The sequence below is a fragment of the Oncorhynchus mykiss genome, chromosome 5 (assembly GCF_057628025.1).
Source record: "Oncorhynchus mykiss isolate SJ-2025 chromosome 5, ASM5762802v1, whole genome shotgun sequence".
Taxonomy (NCBI): Eukaryota; Metazoa; Chordata; class Actinopteri; order Salmoniformes; family Salmonidae; genus Oncorhynchus; species Oncorhynchus mykiss.
In genome coordinates, this window is record NC_143026.1 from 19634725 (window position 1) to 19654520 (window position 19796).

At 44.6% G+C, this 19796-nt stretch overlaps 1 protein-coding gene across 50 annotated transcripts in view; it reads right to left on the minus strand.

Moving 5' to 3' along the window:
• The window catches only part of LOC110523375 (formin-binding protein 1), a 126294-nt gene that overhangs the window by 73186 nt on the left and 33312 nt on the right, over positions 1-19796 (minus strand). For all 50 annotated transcript variants that reach the window (XM_090234129.1, XM_090234117.1, XM_090234124.1 and 47 more), the window contains exons 2-4: positions 16554-16669; positions 6627-6683; positions 6244-6391 (exon numbers count right to left, since the gene is read on the minus strand). In XM_090234129.1, the coding sequence (XP_090090255.1) occupies positions 6244-6391; positions 6627-6683; positions 16554-16669 (321 nt within the window). The remainder of the gene's footprint in view (positions 1-6243; positions 6392-6626; positions 6684-16553; positions 16670-19796) is intronic.

Consider the following 19796-nt stretch of genomic DNA (forward strand, 5'->3'; position numbering starts at 1 on the left):
GAGTCAGCTAACCTGCAGTCCAATCAATCAGACGAGATTGGAGATGTTGGTTAGAGCTGCCCTGCCCTAAACAAATTCAAAAAAAATGTGTTTGATATTCACTAGAAGCATTGCCACATGTGAACCCCGCCTCGAACAAAAGAGATCTCAGAAGACCTAAGATTAATAATTGTTGACTTGCATAAAGCTGGAAAGGGTTACAAAAGTATCTCTAAAAGCCTTGATGTTCATCAGTCCACGGTAAGATAATTGTCTATAAATGGAGAAAGTTCAGCACTGTTGCTACTCTCCCTTGAAGTGGCCGTCCTGCAAAGATGACTGCAAGAGCACAGCGCAGAATGCTCAACGAGGTTAAGAAGAAACCTAGATTGTCAGCTAAAGATTTACAGAAATCTCTGGAACATGCTAACATCTCTGTGGACCAGTCTACGATACAGAAAACACTAAACAAGAATGGTGTTCATGGGAGGACACCACAGAAGAAGCGACTGCTGTCCAAAAAAACATTGCTGCACTGAAATTTGTAGAACTGCACCTGGATGTTCCATAGTGCTACTGGCAAAATATTCTGTGGACAGATGAAACTACAGTTGAGTTGTTTGGAAGGAACACACCATGCTATGTGTAGAGAAAGAAAAGGCACAGCACCCCAACATCATAAACCTCATCCCAACTGTAAAGTATGGTGGAGGGAGCATCATGGTTTGGGGCTGCTTTCGACAGAAAAATGAATTCCCAAGTTAATCAAAACATTTTGCAGGAGAATGTTAGGCTATCTGACCGCCAATTGAAGCTCAACAGAAGTTGGGTGATGCAACAGGACAACGACCTAAAACACAGAAGTAAATCAACAACAGAATGGCTTCAACAGAAGAAAATACGCCTTCTGGAGTGGACCAGTCAGAGTCCTGACCTCAACCCGATTGAGATGCTGTGGCATGACAGCAAGAGAGCTGTTCATCCCAAGAATATTGCTGAACTGAAACAATTTTGTGAAGAGGAATGGTCAAAAATTCCTCCTGACCGTTGTGCAGGTCTGATCCGCAACTACAGAAAACGTTTGGTTGAGGTTATTGCTGCCAAAGGAGGGTCAACCAGTTATTAAATCAGTTATTAAATCAGTTATTAAATCCAAGGTTTCACTTTTTCCACCCGTTATTAGTTTAAGCAGACTGTGTCTATTGTTGTGACCTAGATGAAGATCAGATCACATTTTATGACCAATTTATGCAGAAATCCAGGTATTTCCAAAGGGTTCACATACTTTTTCTTGCCACTGTAGTTCCCTATTATGACACGATAGTGCAGAGGTCAGAAAAAGACAAACTGTTCTTCAATGTTCTCTTTATCTTACATTGTTCTCTCTCCAGTGAAATGGTCTGTGCTGTCCATTTGATGTGTTCCATGTTTTTACTAGCTCTCAGGGAGACACACGAGAACACTTTCTTCTTCCACACTGAGCTACTCTGTGGACCTCTGTGTGTGTCTCTCTGCTATTTAATCAGTGCGCAGGTGCACATTTTTCACTGTCAGGTCTGGAGAATTAGCGACCCAAGCGCAGCTAGGTTATGCAACCTTAGCAAGACACACTAACTCTGACTGACTGACTGATATAAAGACCCACAATTCATCCCCCAGTGTGTCTGCACCAACACATCAGATGCTATGAAAACAGAGTGAAACACTACCCCTCATGTTTAGCTCATCGAGGGCCACCGTCATTTATGAATGGGGTCTGGGTCTGTCTGGGCTGAGGAGACAACAGGAGACCTCGACCCTGATCCGCCTCTCCTCCCTTCCTGCCCTCCTTCCTTGCCCCCCAGAGCTGGGCTTACCGAGGGTTCAACCAGCGAGAAATGGGAAGGGTTGAGGAAGGGGAGGAGGGAGGGAGGTTACAGTACAAAACAAGCTCCATAACTGTGGAAATAATGGAGCGTATTCATTTAAGGAGTGGCTGCGGTTCAGGATTGTCTGGAACCCGACTTGCTGTTGCGGAAAATACAGAGATTTCTACGCATGCAGGATCCACTAGCCTACCTCCTTTAAGCTGCTGCTCAGTACTCAGTCACTCCGCTGCCACTTGTACACAAAACAGTTCCAACAAACATTTATTTGTCTGCTGTAACAGTAGGCTATTGCAAACATAAGCATGACACAAACAGGTTGTCAAGCAATTTAATGTTTTTTTCAGGAGGGGTGCTATATGCAGCTATTTAGGCCAGCTGTGTAGCCTACACAGCATAACACACAAGTAAGACACAGGCAAGCAATTTCATGTTATTTTTCCATCACCTTTGAAAACATTGACTCCTGGCTATATGGCAGCATAACTATAAAGATTACATCATCACACAAAACGCTAATTGTTTTGCCCCAATGCAATGTGAAGACTGAGTCTTGCTTGTGCTACAGCAATATCCGTTCTAACAGACAGAGAAAGTTGTAGCCGGCCCTTCATATATATTTCTGGAACGTTCGTTTGAATTGCAGCGGTTCAGAAATATGCGTCAGAGACAGACAGGGGCTACATCATCATATCGATCATATTGGTTGAGGGTTCAGAAGAGGGTGAGTAAAGAGAATGTGTGTTAATAACACACACGCAGAACGTGATTCGGATCCTTACATTTGACAAATACATTTCTAGAGGGCAGGGGCGAAAACTCAGTATTCATAGCCTCAGCCATTCAATTATTGCTCCTCTCCTTCTGTACTGTAGACAGATTAACCTGTCCTGTCCTGTCCCAATGAAAGGCCAGTAGGCTCCTGTAAGCCTCCCAGGAGGGCCAGTCATAGACAGGAACTTGACGATCCTGTCTGTCTGCAGATCTTTCAATTGTAAAACAAATGACTATGCTAGATACTGATGACTAGTGTTTATGACTATGAAGGTGTGTGTTAATGATTACATGTGTGCGAAAGACTACAAGAGACCTGCTGTCTCTAACTCTTAATGATCAGCTATGAAAAGCCAACTGACATTTACTCCTGAGGAGCTGACCTGTTGCACCCTCTACAACCACTGTGATTATTATTATCTGACCCTGCTGATCATCTATGAACGTTTGAACATCTTGGCCATGTTCTGTTATAATCTCCACCCGGCACAGACAGAAGAGGACTGGCCACCCCTCAGAGCCTGGTTCCTCTCTAGGTTTCTTCCTAGGTTCTGGCCTTTCTAGGGAGTTTTCCCTAGCCACCGTGCTTCTACATCTGCATTGCTTGCTGTTTGGGGTTTTAGGCTGGGTTTCTGTATAGCTGGTGTAAAAAGGGGTTTATAAATACATTTGATTGATTGATTGATTGATTGATTGATTGAAGAGAGGCAGAACGTATTCCTGTCCTCGCACAGCTGAATAAATAACCATGCAGTATAAATAATAGGCTACTTACTCTGGGCCAAACGTTTACCATAGAGGGTCTCTCTGAACAAGGCCACCTGTTTCTATAATAGACTGCTTCTTCAGATGTTTTATATATCCAGCACTGTTACTACAAGCAAACTAGTAACAGACACAGATAGAATCAGAAATGATGAATGAGCATGTGTAGCTCTCGACCTTTGCATATTATCGACATGCACTGACATACTGTACAGTACAATATTCAACAACACAGTCACAACACAGGTGCACTGCACAACAGGCTGTGCCAGTCTCTTTCTGCTGTGTGTTTGGCATGACAACGACAAGGATGTTGGCTGCTAGACAGAGTGACACACTGACCATCAGGTTACAGCCCATCAGGCTGACCACCAGGTTACAGCCCATCAGGCTGACCACCAGGTTACAGCCCATCAGGCTGACCACCAGGTTACAGCCCATCAGGCTGACCACCAGGTCACAGCCCATCAGGCTGACCACCAGGTTACAGCCCATCAGGCTGACCACCAGGTTACAGCACATCAGGCTGACCACCAGGTTACAGCCCATCAGGCTGACCACCAGATCACAGCCCATCAGGCTGACAACTTCTCCTGGAAGCACAAGGAAAAAACACAAAATCCACATGCTTGAAGCATTCTTATCGTGTAGTACTCTGGTAGACCAACAACAAACTGTGACAACATTGAACAAACAGAGCCAAAACTGAGCGCCAGACATTGTCTCCATGTGCCAACGAACCAGTCAAAGACTGACACAATTTGGTTCCATAATAGAGGGAACTATGCGATAGTGATATGTGACAGTAACAAAGACAGACTATAGATGAATAGGAGAACACAGGGTCAGTCATCACCATCATACAGATAAAACTCATGAACTGCCCTCCAAACCAATAAACTGACAAAAGCTATGGAATTGAGTCAGGGAGGGAAAAGCCACTTTAATGTTGCTTAACAGAGAGCCTACTATCTCTGGATGAAGGGTATTTGTTGGTATAGAGCTGATATAATCTCTTGTGGACAGATCTACGTCAACATAACTGGTACCATAGAATCCGTCAGGAAGGAATGGGATGTGTCGGGTAACGAGCAACAGTAGTTCCAATGTTGTTGTTTTTTATCACTGGTTATTGTATCACTGGTTATTGTATCACTGGTTATTGTATCACTGGTTATTGTATCACTGGTTATTGTATCACTGGTTACTGTATCACTGGTTATTGTATCACTGGTTATTGTATCACTGGTTATTGTATCACTAGTTATTGTATCACTGGTTATTGTATCACTGGTTATTGTATCACTGGTTACTCCTTGTTCTAGCATCTCTTGATTCCTTCTCTTAACACGTATGGTAGAGACTGCCGAGAGGACAGCTCATAATAATGGCTGGAACAGAGTGAATGGATACCGTGTGTGTGTGTAGGCCACAGTAGCATTTTGCAGATAGTCTGAGGGGGAACATTCGAATGAATGAGGGGCAATCCTCTGGAAGCAGTGCCAAACACAAGACAAGACACTAGACAGACAGAGACCCAGACCCGGGGCCAGAACCAGGCCAAGCCAAGCCAGGATGGAACAAACCAGAGCCAGAGCCAACAGACCAGTGCAAACCCTGAGGGCCTGAGGATTCTTCTTCAAACAAACCCAGAGACAGAAATCTCCCCTGCCCTCTTTGTTGTTCTAAATGAGCTTTCAGAGGAAAATGGATGAATCAATAATCCGTTAGTGTTTCCTGTCTTCCTGACGTGGTCTTTTAAAGGTAAGGAGGGAGGACATACAGTTTTGCTGCTTGTTCTTGACTGTGCGGTGTGTATACAAATGCTTAGAGAGGTCAGTCTGAAAGGTCATGTCAACCACTGGCAACCTGCTCTTTGCAGTTTTCTACGATGGATTCCCCTCGCTGAGCTTCCGTGACATGAGAGGTTGTGATGGCTTTTCTGACAAACTGCTCATTTTCCAGTTGAGTAATTTCCCCTCTTCTTTGACGAAGGTTGATGTCTAAAAGGTAGCCCCTCTTTTCTGTTCTCTTTTTTCCTCCTAACTAAGATACTATTACTGTGTTAATGCTGCATTCTGCACCTCTCCTGCTCTAACAAATGACTTTATAATAGGAAGGAAAAACGTGAGTTCAGAGTTTAAATATACTGTATGTTCCATGCATCATTGCCAGGTGGTTTATAAGAGAAAAATCAACTCTTAATGATAAGATATGATAGGGAAGTCTATGATCTGTTCCATATAAAGGAGTCATAGACCGCATCCCAAATGGCACCATATTCCCTATATAGTGCAGTACTTTTTACCACAGCCCTAGAGAATAGGGGGCCATTTGAGACGCAGGCATGGAGTCATGTTGGCCCAGTGGCATGTCTTTGTGCGGTTCGCTGCAACTGGACCAAGGTGCAGCGTGGTGCGCGTACATTTCCTTTTATTTGAAATGACCTCTACAAAACAATAAACGATAACAAAACCAAAATAGAGACATAAAAGGGATCTCTAAGGTCAGGGCGTGACACACACGGAGGGGATGGGCCTGGCTCTCTCTCTCTCTCTTTCCTGTGGGCAAATGTGCCTGGTTTCTGGCTACAGCCTAGTTTTACTGTCTATAAAGTAAACTGTATGTTTAAGGGTAAAAAGTGTAGGAGAGAACAATAGATGTAAAGACAGAGCGAGACAGAGAGAGGGAACAACATACACAGAGATATAAACAGACAGAATACTGAGAAACAGACCAGGAAGATGGATGGATGGATGGATGGATGGATGGATGGATGGATATAGATATATATAAAATATATAGCGCACAAAAACAGTAGATGGATCAGAATACAAACAGGAAGTGTATGTGTTCTCACCGATTTCCTCTCTGCCTTGAGCTCTGTGAGGTACCGTGAGAGTTCAGTGATGATCTGAGAGGTCAGGTTCTCAGCAATGACCTCGTGCTGTCCTGCATAGTCGTTCAGCTCGTTCAGCGTTGACAGGAAGGCCCGGCATGACGTGTATCTGACAGGTCACATGTCAAAGGAAGTGATGTCAGAGAAGGGGGCAACGTAGAGGGGCCTGACACAGCATCTTATCTAGGGTGCTATAAGATGCTCAGATGTCGGGAGAAACATTAGGCCTACTTCATTAGCTACCAAATGAGAGGAAATAGCCGAATAACGAACAATACAAATGCAATACAGTATATAACAGTGATTTAAGTAACTTTGTGGTTGTGTCTGGGTGCCAAACTCACTTGTTCTCCTCCTCTTCTCTTGAGTTCTTCTTCGGTTGATACTTCTTTGATAGATTCCTGTGAAAAAATAACAAGCAGCAGGGTTCTGTTACTACTAGATACAACCACAATAATATATATATTCATATATATGCATATATATATATATAGTTACTACTAGTTACAACCACAGTAATATACTGTATACAGTTACTACTACAGTACTACTATGGTATGTTTATGATATGTTTGGGTGGCAGATAGCCTAGTGGATAGAGCGCTGAGCCAGTAACCGAAAGGTCACTGGTTCGAGTTCGAGCCGACAAGGTGAAAAAAATCTGCCGGCGTGCCCTTGAACAAGGCACTTAACCATAATTGCTCCAGTGTCACCGCTGATAGTGGCTGATCCTGGCCGTGACCCTGGCATTGACCCCCACTATCCAAGGGTGTCTCAGTGGGAGTTGACATATAAAAAAATCATTTCCACATGTGAAGCAGGAAACATATAGGTACCCACCAAATTATTATTATTACAATGTGTTTACTATCCCAATGGGTTATTATAATGTGTTTACTATCCTAATGGGTTATTATAATGTGTTTACTATCCCAATGGGTTATTATAATAGCACTCCACTGTGTTCCTCCTCCATTACTGATATTCATGTCACCGTGCCAACAGACCATCTATACCAGAGTGCTTTCTGCCATGCCTCACTCCCACCTCCATGCCTCCCCTCCCACCTCCATGCCTACCCTCCCACCCTCCCCTCCCACCTCCATGCCTCCCCTCCCACCTACATGCCTCCCACCTCCATCCCTGCCACCCTCTCCTCCTATCTTCATGCCTCCCCTTCCACCCTCCCCTCCCACCTCCATGCCTCCCCTCCCACCTCCATGTCTCCCCTCCCACCCTCTCCTCCCACCTCCATGCCTCCCCTCCCACCTCCATGCCTCCCCTCCCTCCCACCCTCCCCTGCCACCTCCATGCCTCTCCTCCCACCTCCATGCCTCCCCTCCCCTCCCACCCACCCCCTCCTCCCATCTCCATGCCTCCCCTCTCACCCTCTCCTCCCACCTCCATGCCTCCCCTCCCACCTCCATGCCTCCCCTCCCTCCCACCCTCCCCTGCCACCTGCATGCCTCCCCTCCCACCTCCATGCCTCCCCTCCCTCCCACTTTCCCCTGCCACCTCCATGCCTCTCCTCCCACCTCCATGCCTCCCCTCCCACCCACCCCATCCTCCCATCTCAATGCCTCCCCTCTCACACTCTCCTCCCACATCCATGCCTCCCCTCCCACCCTCCCCTGCCACCTCCATGCCTCTCCTCCCACCTCCACGCCTCCCCTCCCATCCTCTCCTCCCATCTCCATGCCTCCCCTTCCACCCTCCCCTCCCACCTCCATGCCTCCCCTCCCACCCTCTCCTCCCACCTCCATGCCATCCCTTTCACCCTCCCACCCTCCCCTCCCACCTCCATGCCATAACCTCCCACCCTCTCCTCCCACCTCCATCCCTCCCCTCCCACCTCCATGCCTCCGCCATCCTCCCCTGCCACCTCCACGCCTCCCCTCCCACCTCCATGCCTCCCCTTCCACCCTCCCCTTCAACCTCCATGCCTCCCCCCCACCTCCATCCCTCCCACCCTCTCCTCCGACCTCCATCCCTCCAACCACCATGCCTCCCCTCCCACCTCCATGCCTCCCTTCCCACCATCCTCCATCCCTCCAACCACAATGCCTCCCTTCCCACCTCCATGCCTCCCCTCCCACCTCCATGCCTCCCCTCCCACCCTCCCCTGCCACCTCCATCCCTCCCCTGCCACCTCCACGCCTCCCCTCCCACCCTGCCCTCCCACCTCCATCTCCACGCACTCTGTTCCATTAATAATGCTTATGGCCCCAGGACCAAAAATTCACAGTCACCATGAAGAAACATGCTTTTCTCCTCCAGACTACACCCTCTTTCTGACATTGGCTGCACAAGCCTGCTGGCACAAGATGAGTGTGTCAAATAAAACAGGCTGGCATACAGATGTAGTATGTAGTATGCTGTTTAAAACTGTCAGCTGTACTGTAAGTGAAGGGTTAATGAGAGGACCCCAGAGTTCTGAACCTGAACCGTGTGACGAATATACTGAGATTCATGCACTCACATCTCTACCTCGCTTTTGTCTTGCTCGCTTCCACCTCTCTCTGCCTCTCTGTCCCTCTGCCTCTCTGTCCCTATCTCTCTCTGTCCCTCTCTCTCTCTGTCCCTCCCTCTCTCTCTCTGTCCCTCTCTCTCTATGTCCCTCTCTCTTTAACCCTCACTCTGTCTCCCCCTTGTCCTGTCTTTCTCTCTGTTGCTGTGTTTGTTTGTTTAATAGTGATAGTCGGATCAACTCATCACCCAGCTCCATTTTTTCTGTGTGTCAACACAGTTTAATACAGACTAACAAGCACACGCATGTATTCACACACAACCACACATACTAGGCTACTCAATCAGCCAATAAAAATAGGTAAACCTATTAGAAGAATCCACCTACAAACGGCAACAGACCAGACAAGCCAATTAGATTTCAGCAGACAGACGCAGAGTGAATCAGGAAGCATTGAGGCATGCTGGTTGGCAGGCAGGCAGCGAATGGTGAGTCACATTGTAGCTAGGTCCTCTTCACTCATGCATGGTGTGCTGCTGTTTACTATGCTGATGTCTGGACCATTAACCCTTTCAGTAGGAATAGAGGTCAGGTCCTACATGGTGAGTAGAATGAAGGTCGACAGAAACAGTAGAATAGAACCCCTGCAACAACATGGTCATAGCTGCCCTTTTAATGTCAACTGTATAATGGAAGAAAAAAACTGTGCTACAATAAAGACTATTATATTACTGCACCAATATAACATGGACAATATTAATCATGCTGACTAACAACTAGTCTAGAATTAATTGGTAGAAGAAAAATGAGACAATAATCATCATTATTAGACTACCATGCAAGCCGAACTCCACCCTTAACAAGGTAGTATAGGCCTCCCGAGTAGCGCAGCGGTCTAAGGCACTGCATCGCAGTGCTAGAGGCATCACTACAGACCCGGGTTTGATCCCAGCCTGTGTCTTGGGCCGGGATGTCCTTGTCCCATCGCACTCTAGCGACTCCTTGTGGCGGTCCGGGCACATGCACGCTGATTTCGGTCACCAGCTGGATGGTGTTTCCTCCGACATATTGGTGCGGCTGGCTTCCGGGTTCAGTGAGCAGTGTGTCAAGAAGCAGAGCGGCTTGACATGGTCGTGTTTTGGAGGGCGCAGGGCTCTCGACCTTCGCCTCTCCCGAGTCCGTAAGGGAGTTGCAGCTATGGGACAAAACTAACTACCAATTGGATATCACAAAATTGGGGAGAAAAAGGGGTAAAAAAATAATATTATATATATATATATATATATATATATATATATATATATATATATATATCTATATATATATATATATATATATATATATATATAAATACATAACTCCATCATGAATGAATCATGCACGTGATAAAAGCACTAAAGCATGTATTCTCTCTCTGTCACGCCCTGACCTGAGATATCTCCGTTTTCTTTATATTTTGGTTAGGTCAGGGTGTGACTAGGGTGGGTACGCTAGTTTTTGTATTGTCTAGGGTTTTTGTAGGTCTAGGTGATTTGTATGTCTATGGTGGCCTGATATGGTTCCCAATCAGAAGCAGCTGTTTATCGTTGTCTCTGATTGGGGATCATATTTAGGTAGCCATTTCCCTTTGGTGTTTGTGGGATCTTGTCTATGTGTAGTTGCCTGTCAGCACTATTTTGTATAGAGTCACGTTTTGTTCTGTTATTTTGTTGGTTTATTCGGTGTTCATTCAGTTAATAAAAATAATGTACACATACCACGCTACGCCTTGGTCTGATCCTTATAACGAACGTGACTCTCTCTCTCTCTACCACAACCCCCCTACTCCTCTAACCTTGTGTCTGCTCTGTTGCTAGGCAGATCTACCTCTCCTCCATCGCTTTTGAACCTGGCTGTCTCTCACTCATGGCCAGATGTCATGGCAGAATGCATTTGCCCTTCCTCCTCCTCCGTAGCGTAGTTAACCAACACATAGACAACCAGAGGGTGCCTACTTAATGAGGATTAGACCAATGTGTGTGTGTGTGTGTGTGTGTGTGTGTGTGTGTGTGTGTGTGTGTGTGTGTGTGTGTGTGTGTGTGTGTGTGTGTGTGTGTGTGTGTGTGTGTGTGTGTGTGTGTGTGTGTGTGTGTGTTGGGGTAATGGAATATGAATTATTGTGCCCCGTATTGAGTGATACTGTGCCACACAGTGTATTTTTAATACCCATTCACCTAAGTAGTATGCACACAGACCTTAACCTACTGTCCTGTACTGTGGATTAAACCAATGTGTGTTACTGTGCTGGGCAACTCAGTTAAGAACTAATTCTTATTTTCAATGACGGCCTAGGAACAGTGTGTTAACCTCCTTGAAACATTATGCACGTTTATCCATTCGATACAGTGGAGGTCAAACTTTCCGCCATTTCTCTTTTGATATGCCTTTTCATATGTCTACTGATGCATGGTAGTGCATGTTATCTGCAGAGCAGAGTGAGGTGTTCGTCTTGTTGAGCATTTAGTGCTAATGGCTGAAGCAGTGGGGCCAAACTGCTCACCAACCATCTGTAAGATACTTCACACACAGCAGAGAGCTATCACCCTGTTCAGCCCCAGAGACCATAGAACAGGTCTACCAAAGATCTAACAGACTCCAGACAACGTGAAGATACAGTACAATTACAGCACAGGGGAAAGGGAGAGGGAGGAGAAAAAAGAGACAACAACAGGGGAGAAGAGAGGCAGGAAAGAGAGGGAGGAGGAAAAAGAGACAACAACAGGGGAGAAGAGAGGCAGGAAAGAGAAGGAGGATGAAAAAGAGACAACAACAGGGGAAAAGAGAGGCAGGAGAGGAAAAAGAGACAACAACAGGGGAAAAGAGAGGCAGGAAAGAGAGGGAGGAGAAAAAAGAGACAACAACAGGGGAAAAGAGAGGCAGGAGAGGAAAAAGAGACAACAACAGGGGAAAAGAGAGGGAGGAGGAAAAAGAGACAACAACAGGGGAGAAGAGAGGCAGGAAAGAGAAGGAGGAGGAAAAAGAGACAACAACAGGGGAAAAGAGAGGCAGGAGAGGAAAAAGAGACAACAACAGGGGAAAAGAGAGGGAGGAGGAAAAAGAGACAACAACAGGGGAAAAGAGAGGCAGGAAAGAGAGGGAGGAGAGGAAAAAGAGACAACAACAGGGGAAAAGAGAGGCAGGAAAGAGAGGGAGGAGAAAAAAGAGACAACAACAGGGGAGAAGAGAGTCAGGAAAGAGAGGGAGGGGGAAAAAGAGAACAACAGGGGAGAAGAGAGGCAGGAAAGAGAGGCAGGAGAGGAAAAAGAGACAACAACGGGGGAAAAGAGAGGCAGGAAAGAGAGGGAGGAGGAAAAAGAGACAACAACAGGGGAGAAGAGAGGCAGGAAAGAGAGGGAGGAGGAAAAAGAGACAACAACAGGGGAGAAGAGAGGCAGGAAAGAGAGGGAGGAGGAAAAAGAGACAACAACAGGGGAGAAGAGAGGCAGGAAAGAGAGGGAGTAGGAAAAAGAGACAACAACAGGGGAAAAGACAGGCAGGAAAGAGAGGGAGGAGAGGAAAAAGAGACAACAACAGGGGAGAGGAGAGGCAGGAAAGAGAGGGAGGAGGAAAAAGAGACAACAACAGGGGAGAAGAGAGGCAGGAAAGAGAGGGAGGATGAAAAAGAGACTACAACAGGGGAGAAGAGAGGCAGGAAAGAGAGGGAGGAGGAAAAAGAGACAACAACAGGGGAGAAGAGAGGCAGGAAAGAGAGGGAGGAGGAAAAAGAGACAACAACAGGGGAGAAGAGAGGCAGGAAAGAGAGGGAGGAGAGGAAAAAGAGACAACAACAGGGGAGAGGAGAGGCAGGAAAGAGAGGGAGGAGGAAAAAGAGACAACAACAGGGGAGAAGAGAGGCAGGAAAGAGAGGGAGGATGAAAAAGAGACTACAACAGGGGAGAAGAGAGGCAGGAAAGAGAGGGAGGAGGAAAAAGAGACAACAACAGGGGAGAAGAGAGGCAGGAAAGAGAGGGAGGAGGAAAAAGAGACAACAACAGGGGAGAAGAGAGGCAGGAAAGAGAGGGAGGAGAGGAAAAAGAGACAACAACAGGGGAAAAGAGAGGCAGGAAAGAGAGGGAGGAGAGGAAAAAGAGACAACAACAGGGGAGAAGAGAGGCAGGAAAGAGAGGGAGGAGAGGAAAAAGAGACAACAACAGGGGAAAAGAGAGGCAGGAAAGAGAGGGAGGAGAAGAAAAAGAGACAATAACAGGGGAAAAGAGAGGCAGGAAAGAGAGGGAGGAGGAAAAAGAGACAACAACAGGGGAAAAGAGAGGCAGGAAAGAGAGGGAGGAGAGGAAAGAAGAGACAACAACAGGGGAAAAGAGAGGCAGGAAAGAGAGGGAGGAGGAAAAAGAGACAACAACAGGGGAAAAGAGAGGCAGGAAAGAGAGGGAGGAGAGGAAAAAGAGACAACAACAGGGGAAAAGCGAGGCAGGAAAGAGAGGGAGGAGGAAAAAATAGAAAAACAGGAGTAGCGAACCAAACTTCCTCCAGCATAAAGGAGTGACGAATGGATGATCAAAGGGCCCATTTCAGTGTGTTTATTAGATTGAATGTTTATTAGATCTTCTGTAGCAGGGCTGTGTTCTATGGGTCTGAGCATGCCCAGTAGATTCAACCTGCTTTAACGAGCTAACTTTATCAGGGGGAGAATAATTAGTCCGGATGCAGAAACAAACAACACACACAAAGATGTACATTGTGTCCAACCCAAAAAAGCTTTATAAACAGGCCTATCCATTCTGTAACTTGCAAATCCTATCTTCCTGTGATAGCAGAAGGCCGTCCACGTGGAAAACAAATCTGTTTCAGATGGAGAGATATGAGTCCTACAGTTCTACTGTTTAAGCAGAGTGAATTAAAACATCTGACTGCCACATCTGCAGAGTCGTCAGGTTCAATAAAACACATCACAACATGGAAAGACTATCCCTGGGTCACAGATACCAAAGTGAGACACATACGGAAACGAATTAGGTCATTACGTGCGTGCGTGTGTGTGTGTGTGTGTGCCATGCAAACAGAGTAAGGAACTGCTAGTCCTATTATCTCCTTAGTGAAGGGAGATTTATCTAGAATGAGAAGGAGGTGGGGTTAGGGGGTTTAGGGGTGGGGGTGCAGATGAGGGGTGCTGGGTGGGGGTCAGTAGTCAGTAATTAGATTCTTTAGCCTTCCTCTTGGCCCTCTCTAGGGAACCAGATAAGGGATTTTTTTGGGCAGACCTCTGCTGTTTGTTGTTGGGGTAGAAGAGAGCCTAGGAAGAGTATGCCCTCACACCCTCACCCCTACTCTATTTGAGGAGAGGAGGGCTTGGGGGTATTTAAAAGGGGGGCGGAACTAAACGACCGATACTCCACCGTGATTGGATAAAGAGAAATGTGGGTCAGCGCTGGCTGGGGATGATAATACTGATACCTTGTTACTATGGAAACACATGCCTCGCACCCCCCACCCGTCGCCAACCTTATTTCCTCTGTCCTCAAGCAAAAAAAAACAGCAAGAAAACACTGTCATGTAAGAGAGAGAGAGAGACAGAGAAAGACAGAGACAGAACGAGACAGAGCGAAAGAGAGAAACTACAGACACAGAGAGATGGAGGGAGACAGCGAGAGCAACAGAAAGAGAGAGACAGGGATGAATAGAAAGAGAGAGACTTCCGCTACAGGCATCATCATTCTGTTTATCTAGCCATCCACCTGGGTAAAGCTAACATCCCTCTGTCTGTCAGGCTGAGCTCTCTGATAGGACCTCACTTAAACAAACTCAGTAGTGATGTGTTCACTGCAGGCTGAATAAGGTGTACACTGTCAAACTGTCAGTGAATTTGTCTGTGTGGAAACATGATAAAGCTTGTTTTTAATGGCAGTGAAATACAGTATCTTAAACAATACTGCTTTGCTTTATCTTGGCCAGGTCGCAGTTGTAAATGAGAACTTGTTCTCAACTAGCTTACCTGGTAAAATAAAGGTGAAATTAAAAATAAATTAAAAATAATAAAAATAATTCATTTTAATCATTTTTCAAGACACCAAAAGTCAGTTTACGTACACAAGATACATGTTACAATTACAGTGCATTCGGAAAATATTCAGACCCCTTGACTTTTTCCACATTTTATTACTTTACAGCCTTATTCTAAAAAAAATGCTCATCAATCTACACAAAATTCCCCATAATGACAAAGCGAAAACAGGTTTTTGTACATTTTTGCAAATTTACAAAAAAACCAACAACAGAAATACCTTATTTCCATAACTATTCAGACCCTTTGCTACAAGACTTGAAATTGAGCTCAGGTGCATCCTGTTTCCATTGAACATCCTTGAGATGTTTCTGCAACTTGATTGGAGTCCACCTGTGGTAAATTCTATTGATTAGACATGATTTGGAAAGGCACACACTTGTCTATATAAGATCCCACAGTTGACAGTGCATGCATGTCAGAGCAAAAACCAAGCCATGAGGTCGAGGGAATTGTTCGTAGAGGTCGAGACAGGATTGTGTCGAAGCACAGATCTGGGAAAGGTTACCAAATAATTTCTGCAGCTTTAAATGTCCCCAAGAACATAGTGGCCTCCATCATTCTTAAATAGAAGAAGTTTGGAACCACCAAGACTCTTCCTAGAGCTGGCCGCCCGGCCAAACTGAGAAATGGGTGGTGAATGGCCTTGGTCAGGGAGGTGACCAAGAACCCGGCGGTCACTCTGACAGAGCTCCAGAGTTCCTCTGTGGAGATGGGAGATCCTTCTAGAAGGACAACCATCTCTGCAGCACTCCACCAATCAGGCCTTTATGGTAGAATTGCCAGACGGAAGCCACTCCTCAATAAAATACACATGACAGCCCCCTTGGGGTTTGCCAAAAGGCATCTTAAGACTCTCAGACCATGAGAAACAAGATTCTCTGGTCTGATGAAATCAGAGAAGCCTGAATGCCAAGTGTGACGTCTGGAGGAAACCTGGCACCATCCCTATGGTGAAGCATGGTGGTGGCAGCATCATGCTGTGGGGATGTTTTTCAGCGGCAAGGACTGGGAGACTAGTCAGGATCAAAGGGAAAAGGGAGCAAAGTAGAGAGATCCTTAATGAAAACCTGCTCCAGAGCGCTCAGGACCTCAGACTGGGGCAAAGGTTCTCCTTCCAACAGGACAACAACCCTAAGCACACAGCAAAGACAACAAAGGAGTGCCTTCGGGACAAATCTCTGAATGTCCTTGAGTGGCCCAGCCAGAGCCCAGACTTGAACCCGATCACAAATCTCTGGAGAGACCTGAAAATAGCTGTGCAGCGACGCTCCACATCTAACCTGACAGAACTTAAGAGGATCTGCAGAGCAAAATGGGAGACTCCCAAAATACAGGTGCGCCTAGCTTGTAGCATCATACCCAAGAAGACTTGAGGCTGTAATTGCTGCCAAAGGTTTCTTCAACAAAGTATTGAGTAAAGGGTCTGTAAATGTGATACATATATTTTTTGATACATTTGCAAAAACGGTGCTTTGTCATTATGGGGTATTGTGTGTAGATTGATGAGGGGAAAAACGATTTTGGCCATTTTATAAAAAGCCTGTAATGTAACAAAATGTGGAAAAAGTCAAGGGGTCTGAATACTTTCCGAATGCACTGTATGTTATACTCTGTATGCTGAAGAAGGCTGAGGCCGAAATGATTGAATTATTGAAGAATACTATCCATTTCATTCACTGGTGAAATATCTAGACAGAGAACTAGACTTACAGTATCATAACAGGGCAAAACAGAAACACTCACCTAATCTGCTTTGCATAGCTGATTTCAATCTCCGATCTCTCTTTGACGAATTTACTGTACCTCTCCACAAACTCGATGCCTGACTGTGTATGCTTCTCTAGGTTATCAAACTGATCCTGCAAACAGAAGAGAGAGAAAGAAAAACAGGCATGAATATAACATCCCAATACTTAGGAAGAGCGTTCTGCGATTTTGTTGTGGCGGATTCTCAGTGCCACTAGCTGCGAGGACGAAAAGTTTCCTACATGACCTTTTACATGTGTTGACAACATGTTAGCCTCACTTTTTGCCAGTAGTTCTGAAATGCCAACGAGTTTAACGTTTCTAGATATACATTATAATGTCTGTACAACGCCTGCTCACATTACTCACAACGCCGTGCTAATATTTTCCCTTCACTAAGGCCAAGGGTTTCACAGTCAACATTTAGCTATACTCTCTCACTTTGCTGCGGACACTTAAAGCTCTAACATGTAACTTTTTAGACGACCCGACAAAATTCACATGGAGATGTGAAATATTAGATCTGTCATTCTCTTTGAAAGCAAGTCTAAGATGCGGTAGATCTGTTCTATATGCACTATTCCTATGCTTCCCTATGCTTCCCACACCAGATTCAAACAGCTGAAGATATAATATTTTTGTTTATGGAAAAGGTATTTCACAGCAGTTTAGGTGGTACCATAATTCTCTACACTACTTGATTGTTTTGCCACAAACTGAAATTAGACAAACTATTCAAATTTTAGCAACAAGGAAATGGCAGAGCGCTTTTCTGCATAGTGCATCTAACTTATTATCCAAGTCTGTTTGGCACACCTGCCTTCTAATAAGCTAATAGTGTCGAATAAAAAGAGTTCAGGTAATTGAATTTAACAGTGGAACAAGCTGGCCTTTCTACCTTAGTGCCTAGTCCTTATTGGAGCTAGTTATACCAATTCCAAAAGAGACTTACCAGCCAAAGCCACCAATCAGATAAAATGCTTGACTTATTGATAGGTGTAATTCATGTTTTTGACGTCATTGTGATGTTTGGAGGTTCCATAAACAGCTAATAGTGTGGCTATGACCCACATTGTCCTCTATGGGATAATAGATGCCTGTAGTATTGCTGTACTTTTGTTACAAGCAGAAACACTAATCATGTAGTGTTGAGGTTACAAGAAGAAACATTGTAGCTATGCAGTATTGAGGTTAGGAGAAGAAACATTGTAGCGATGCAGTATTGAGGTTAGGAGAAGAAACATTGTAGCGATGCAGTATTGAGGTTAGGAGAAGAAACATTGTAGCGATGCAGTATTGAGGTTACGAGAAGAAACATTGTAGCTATGCAGTATTGAGGTTACAAGAAGAAACATTGTAGCGATGCAGCATTGAGGTTACAAGAAGAAACATTGTAGCTGTGCAGTATTGAGGTTACAAGAAGAAACCTTGTAGGGATGCAGTATTGAGGTTACAAGAAGAAACATTGTAGCGATGCAGTATTGAGGTTACAAGAAGAAACATTGTAGCGATGCAGTATTGAGGTTACAAGAAGAAACATTGTAGCGATGCAGTATTGAGGTTACGAGAAGAAACATTGTAGCTATGCAGTATTGAGGTTACAAGAAGAAACATTGTAGCGATGCAGCATTGAGGTTACAAGAAGAAACATTGTAGCTGTGCAGTATTGAGGTTACAAGAAGAAACATTGTAGGGATGCAGTATTGAGGTTACAAGAAGAAACATTGTAGCGATGCAGTATTGAGGTTACAAGAAGAAACATTGTAGCGATGCAGTATTGAGGTTACAAGAAGAAACATTGTAGCTATGCAGTATTGAGGTTACAAGAAGAAACATTGTAGCGATGCTGTATTGAGGTTACAATAAGAAACATTGTAGCTATGCAGTATTGAGGTTACAAGAAGAAACATTGTAGCTATGCAGTATTGAGGTTAGGAGAAGAAACATTGTAGCTATGCAGTATTGAGGTTACAATAAGAAACATTGTAGCGATGCAGTATTGAGGTTACAAGAAGAAACATTGTAGCTATGCAGTATTGAGGTTACAATAAGAAACATTGTAGCTATGCAGTATTGAGGTTACAAGAAGAAACATTGTAGCGATGCAGTATTGAGGTTACAAGAAGAAACATTGTAGCGATGCAGTATTGAGGTTACAAGAAGAAACATTGTAGCTATGCAGTATTGAGGTTACAAGAAGAAACATTGTAGCTACGCAGTATTGAGGTTACAATAAGAAACATTGTATCAACGCAGTATTGAGGTTACAAGAAGAAACATTGTAGCTACGCAGTATTGAGGTTACAAGAAGAAACATTGTATCAACGCGGTATTGAGGTTACAAGAAGAAACATTGTATCTATGCAGTATTGAGGTTACAAGAAGAAACATTGTATCAACGCAGTATTGAGGTTACAAGAAGAAACATTGTAGCTACGCAGTATTGAGGTTACAAGAAGAAACATTGTAACCCTGCAGTATTGAGGTTACAAGAAGAAACATTGTAGCGATGCAGTGTTGAGGTTACAAGAAGAAACATTGTAGCTACGCAGTATTGAGGTTACAAGAAGAAACATTGTAACCCTGCAGTATTGAGGTTACAAGAAGAAACATTGTAGCGATGCAGTATTGAGGTTACAAGAAGAAACATTGTAACCCTGCAGTATTGAGGTTACAAGAAGAAACATTGTAGCGATGCAGTATTGAGGTTAGGAGAAGAAACATTGTAGCTATGCAGTATTGAGGTTACAAGAAGAAACATTGTAGCGATGCAGTATTGAGGTTACAAGAAGAAACATTGTAGCGATGCAGTATTGAGGTTAGGAGAAGAAACATTGTAGCTATGCAGTATTGAGGTTACAAGAAGAAACATTGTAACCCTGCAGTATTGAGGTTACAAGAAGAAACATTGTAGCGATGCAGTATTGAGGTTAGGAGAAGAAACATTGTAGCTATGCAGTATTGAGGTTACAAGAAGAAACATTGTAGCTATGCAGTATTGAGGTTAGGAGAAGAAACATTGTAGCTATGCAGTATTGAGGTTACAAGAAGAAACATTGTAGCTATGCAGTATTGAGGTTAGGAGAATAAACATTGTAACCCTGCAGTGTTGAGGTTACAAGAAGAAACATTGTAGCGACGCAGTATTGAGGTTACAAGAAGAAACATTGTAGCTGTGCAGTATTGAGGTTACAAGAAGAAACATTGTAGCGATGCAGTATTGAGGTTAGGAGAAGAAAC